The 6,057-nt window shown below is 36.6% G+C and overlaps 1 protein-coding gene across 2 annotated transcripts in view; it reads left to right on the top strand.

The window, feature by feature from the left end:
- LOC110022882 (26S proteasome non-ATPase regulatory subunit 9) overlaps positions 1–6,057 on the top strand; it is a 41,305-nt gene that overhangs the window by 21,963 nt on the left and 13,285 nt on the right. For both annotated transcript variants that reach the window (XM_020722030.1, XM_020722023.1), the window contains exon 4: positions 4,118–4,427. In XM_020722030.1, the coding sequence (XP_020577689.1) occupies positions 4,118–4,427 (310 nt within the window). The remainder of the gene's footprint in view (positions 1–4,117; positions 4,428–6,057) is intronic.

Here is a 6,057-nt window from a genome sequence, read left to right as displayed (position 1 = left end):
CATCCCAAAGATAAGATCAAACCCAACAAGGTCTAAAACCGCAATCATCAAATGGCCAAAATAGAACCACCACAATCCAAAATCGAGCCCAGCAAGGGCCAAAACAAACAAAGCCACACCCCAAATCAGCCTTAAACCGAGCCCAACAAGGACCAAAACCAAGCCCAGCAATATTAAAATCCAGGCTTCCATAAAAATTAAAGTTCTAGCCATTTCAAGCTAAAACCAATCCAAAACCGAGCCACAGCTAAGGTTCGAATTCAGGTCATGACAAAATAGTAGAAAGAAAACATTTCCATACCCCTGAGACATCGAAATATAGAAACGACACATGCTTTACACAAGAACAACTACAGAATTATCCCGAATCAACATAAATTCATTCACCACACGTATATTTGATCCAAAACACCTGTGGGATGCCTAGACCGAGCCCAACAGGGGCCAAAATCGAGCCCAGCAGGGGCCAAAACCGAACCCAATGGTATTAAAATTTAGGCCTCCATAAATGATAGAGCTCTATTCATTTCAATTAAAAAAAAAACAAGACTCCAAACCCAGCCAAAACCGAGCTCAACAGGAACCAAAAGCCAAAACCGAGCTCAACAAGAACCAAAAGCCAAAGCCAGAGCTCAACAAGATCAAAACATGCCCAAACATTGATATAAATTCATACTTTAATAGAAATTAAAGTTCCAGCCACCTGTAGGTAAAACCCAGCCATCCAAAGCTAAGAAACAACCTGCATGTCTAAATATCATAAGCATGAAATTATTCCAACAAATATTTGAACAGGAGAGGAACTTCACGAGGAGCTAAACCAAGCCCTCAAAACAAGGTACAACACTTTCCACATTAAATAGATTTTCTGATAGCATACATTTCAAGCCAGGGAAAGCCACAGGAAGCCAAAATCGAGCCTCCAAACATGCATAAAACAGTGAAATGAACTCCCTATCATTCATGAAAGGCCAAATAACTTCTCCAATATTTCATGCTAAATGAAAATAAGTGAAAAACTTCATAATTCTCATCCCAACATGCTTGCAAGAGGAGCAAAAAAATTTATTCCAAAGTCATGTCTTAATTCCCTAACTGTTTCCAACATAAACATGTCACAATAATCATAAATATGTCATAGCCTCCCTAGTTTAAGCGAGTAACCAAGTTTAGCTCCTAGGACATGCCCACATTTCCATTTCTAAATGCACCTGAAGTGAATATCTCAACAATATATCAAATTAAAATGAACTAGCATGCTGTATCATCCAACAGAGCCAAGTTCAAAGGCTGGACAGAGAGGAAAATCGAAAGGCAACGAGGCACTGAGAGAAAGTGGGGAAGAAGGGTACCTTCCTTTGATACCAATGTAAAGCACCGCAACACAAGAAGCTATCTCAAGAATATGCTCTCACAGGAATCTCCTCCTAAACTTCTCCCACAACCAAAAATTTCTATCCCTCTCAGAAAATTTTTTCAACAACAACCCAAAAAAAATCAAAAGAAACTATGTTTATAGGCAGAGAAGAGAGGGGACGAGACAGAAGAAGATCACCCCTTAAACCCACGACACTCGAATCGGGCCAAAGAAGAAAAGGACGCGCTCCCTGCTCACGGAAGGCGAAGCCACCGAAACATCTCAGACCGAGCGGCAAGCCCAGTAGCAGCGAGAGAAGCATCAAAAAGAAGAGAGAGTTTGACATTCAAGTGTACCGGGGAGTAAGCTTCCTAGAGTCAAACTACAAATAAAAGGATAAAACACAGCTCGGGGAGACTGGCACGGCTTCGGGAAGGAGGGCCGCAGGCAGAAGAATGTCAGACAAGGACGAACGAGGTCAATTTTCTCTCGCGTGGAGGAGGAGAAGCTCGGTTGGCTCGAGACCGAGAAAGGGAAAGGCCAGACACGCGAATGGGAGAGGGAAGGGAGGCAGAGCTCGGGTGCGTGAGTTTAGGGATTTAGTGCTGAAAAAGGATAGGGGATCTGGTTTTATATAAATTAATATATATATTAAATTATATGCGATTTATTCACGCGCAGCGTCGTAACAAAATGAGTGTCATCCTTGGGCAAAATCGACGCTCCGGATGTGCCGGTGCAGTCCGTTTTGTCATCCGGGGTCGCTCGGATGACATCGTCGACAATCGGGTCAAAACAACGCGTCAAAATTCAAATTCTACCAAATTTTGACCCGCTATCGATCGTTCCAAAAGGTTTATTCGAGCCTTCGACAGGTAACAGTGCAAGCAATGCGAGTTGTGGCGATCAGACGTGTCGACTCTCCGAATTGCGAAGTTTTGTGCGCGGGAGTGCAAATTGTGCAAAAGGTCACCCTAAGGCTCAAAAGGTCCTATAGGAATCCCTTTTGGGTTTCCTCATGTTGGTTTCATCTTTCTAAGTGCTAGAAGTTGATACCACACACGCGAAATAACAAAATAGTACAGAAGCAGGTTGAATTTTTGGAACGAGGCGGGTCACATTTCTAAGGTTCTAAGATAGTCGAAAGGAGATCCCTAAAGCTATATCCTAAACCCTAAGAGGAAGACTAGATCTCACTAAAAATGAGGTCAACAAGGAGCTACATCTACCCTATCACTGATATATTCATTTCGCATTTCGTCTCTATGTGTAAAGCCACTCATCCACCTAATCATTCTCATCTCGGCAACGCTTAACTTAGTATTTTGCTTCTCTTTTAAAGGCCAACATTCGGCGCCATAGAGCATTGCAGGTCTTACCACCGTCTTATAAAATTTTCCTTTCAGTCTAAGCGGTACTTTTCTATCACACAAAAGGCCCAAAGCATTCCTCCACTTGCCAACTAACTTGAATTCTACCATAAACATCCTCATCCATATCACCATCGCTTTGAACAACAGACTCGAGATATCTAAATCTTTCACATCTTTTAATTTTCACATCTTTTAATAATTAATTTGATCACCCAAAGTTACACTTTTGTCACTAGAGCTACTACTACTAAATATACATTCTATGTATTTAGTTTTAGTTCTACTCAAATGAAGGCCTTTAAACTCCAATGTAGACCTCCGCAATTCACCGTAATTCAAGTTTTTCTCGGGCTTTTTCTCTTGTCTTATCCACGAGAAGGATATTATCAGCAAAAAGCATACACCAAGGTACAATGCCAATCAAGACTGCTTAGGAAAAAAAAATATTTTTTTTCTTGAGGCATTTACTTCATTGCTGATAGTGAATGAACTCAGTAATGGTGTACATTTATTGATAGCTGTTTATGTTAGCTATCCAATCCCAGTAAACTGCGATTTTTTAGCTCAACTTTAAAATGGAGGCAGACTTCTAGTCTGGCTTGATTTTGAAGTTGTACAAAATTTTATGAAGTTTTCTCGCCCATTACAAATAGTAATGCTAAAAAAACATGTACATTTTTGAGAAATTCTTCTTTCTTCTGACTCATGTCTATTAAAATGGCTCTAGATATGGAGTTATCTAGGTTTGAAATTATTTGAGGTTCGAGTTCAAAATCATTTGATCGTCTGGCTTTTTCTTGAGGTTTGATATATTTATGCAACTTAAGATTTGCAAGCTTTAATCGTTGTATGGTTAATATTGAATGCGTTGTGCGCTGGATATTGTTATATTCATATTCATACCATTTTCTTACCTTCTTGGACGGAGGCTAAAAAATGTTTAATCATATTCACTTGAACGGTTGATCAATTTGAAGGCCTTTTTGACTTGCGCAGTCACTGATTCTAGCTTTTCGAAACCGAAGTGGAAAAAAGTTCTGGTATCGTAATTAAAATTGTATCAGAATAGGCTTGAGAATTATTTTTTTAACTCTGAGATTAGTGCTGCAATACAAGCGCTTCATATGCTGAAGTTCCTTTTTTGATATTTGATTTTGATTTAGTAGATGAAAAAAAACCTATGTTTTCATATTTGCTCCATCTGATTTATAATGTGCAATTGGCGATCCATTTTCTGTCGTAAGACCGACCACCAACCTTTTTCAAGCTTGTTAGCGTTCTTATGACTTAATGGTTTTATTTTAACTTGAATTTTTGAAATCCTTAATATTGTTTCACTATAAAGTCCTATTATTATGACTAATTAGGATGTGGTAATCTGTTGCAGATTCATCAGCTTCTGTTCATGATAGAACATCTCAAACTTCTCACGTTGTTGTCGACCCGATTGCAAGAATTCCATTTGCTGTGGTTGATGAGATAAGCGAAGTTTCTCCAGCAGCAGAAGATGGGTTGCAACTTGGAGACCAGATCATAAAGTTTGGGAGTGTTGAAATAGGTGATCCATTGATGGCAAGGCTTGCTTCAGAAGCACAGTCAAATGAAGGCCATCCTGTTCCTCTGCTGATAATGAGGCAGGGTATTCTAATGAATTTCACTGTAACACCTAGACGCTGGCATGGCCGTGGACTGTTGGGGTATGTTTCTCTAGTGTTATTTATGTCTTGTTTCCCATTTTAATGACCAGTCAAGATACAATATCTTTCATAGCATGCTTAAACATTTGAGGTTTTGTGCCAGGATTGTTTGAAAGGTCAGATTCCTGATGCTGAATATAAAGAATCATTTTGGATACTTAAATGGCTAAGCAAACGGATCTATTGATTTAATCAAGTTAAATACATTAGAATCAATTGTGTAAAATAGAATCTTAGTTATAGTTGGAGACTTTAAGAAAAGATGGATGCGCTGTTTCTATAATTTATTTAATTAAAGTAATATGAAAGAAAATATATTGGAAGAGTGTAATTAAAGAAGTACTATGGTATAGTGTAGATTAATCTAAAAAAATGGGTAGTGTTGGCTTTGAAAGTTTTTGGTTTAGATAAGATATATATTAAGATTTGAAAGATTTGGAGAGATAAGAGGGTACTATTGTTATTTGTATAACAGAAGTTTTCAATGGAAATTGAAGAGCAAGTGAATATAAAATGATTGGAGAATAATGTTTAAGCGCAAAATTGATTTACAAGGTTGTGGTTATAATAAAGTAATCCAAATTATTAGTAAAAAGATATTATGTCATTTCAGAGGATCTTTTTTGTTTAATACCAGAAAATCCACTATGGAAGTTATTTTCGTGTTAGGATAATTAGTTGAATATTATAAAGAATAGAGAAATGATCTTTATATGAGTTGTTATTAATCTTGGGAAGGTGAATAAGTTTCATGACAATTAATTTAGTGCGCGTTGAAGAAGAAATGTATCGAAAATATATGTTTAAGTTATAAATGAAATGTACGATGGGCTCTGACTAATATTAACTGAAGTTGATCAATGGCCATATTATGCATTAAGATTGCATCAATATTGAGTCTATGTATATTTGCATTGGCTATGAAAATACTTGCAAATGACATACTTAGGTGTTTTTGTGTTTTTTTTATATATGAAATAGTTGTAATTGGTAAGTCGTCTATCGAACTAAGGGGAAGGTTCGAATAATGAAGAATTCATTGAGAAGATGATGTGCTGATAAAAACTTGGATATAAAATATACAAGTTTAGTTGGTTTGATATTAATAATATCAATTAATATTATTAGAAGGTAAAGTGATACCTAGATTTGATTGGTTTTCGTATCTTGGTTCTATTATATAAAAGAATGGAATTATAACTGTGTATAATAATATATTTAATGTTACTTAGTTAAAATTGAAAGCTACTTTAGAGTATTGTGTGATGAGAGGATATTATGGAAACTTAATGTTAAGTTTATAATTGCAATTTAGCTGGCTTTGCTATTTGAATCTAGTATTGAGTATTAAAAATTATTGATAATTAATTAAGCATTGCTAAAATGATAATCTTAAGTAGGGTGTAAACGAGCCAAAAACCAGCGAGTCCAGGCTCAACTCGTGTTCGCTCGTTTATATTTTGAGCTCAAAAAGTGTGCTCGTGTTCGGCTCGTTTGCTTAGCGAGCCAAACATGAGCTGTTCATGAACAAAGAGATATTTTGACAACCTTAGTCACTCAACCAATTAAATTATTTAAAAATACTACTCGTGAATTGTGTGTATATATATATATATATATATATATATAT

This window comes from Phalaenopsis equestris, unplaced genomic scaffold (genome assembly GCF_001263595.1).
Source record: "Phalaenopsis equestris unplaced genomic scaffold, ASM126359v1 Scaffold000002, whole genome shotgun sequence".
Taxonomy (NCBI): domain Eukaryota; kingdom Viridiplantae; phylum Streptophyta; class Magnoliopsida; order Asparagales; family Orchidaceae; genus Phalaenopsis; species Phalaenopsis equestris.
This window is presented reverse-complemented; position numbering and strand designations above follow the sequence as displayed.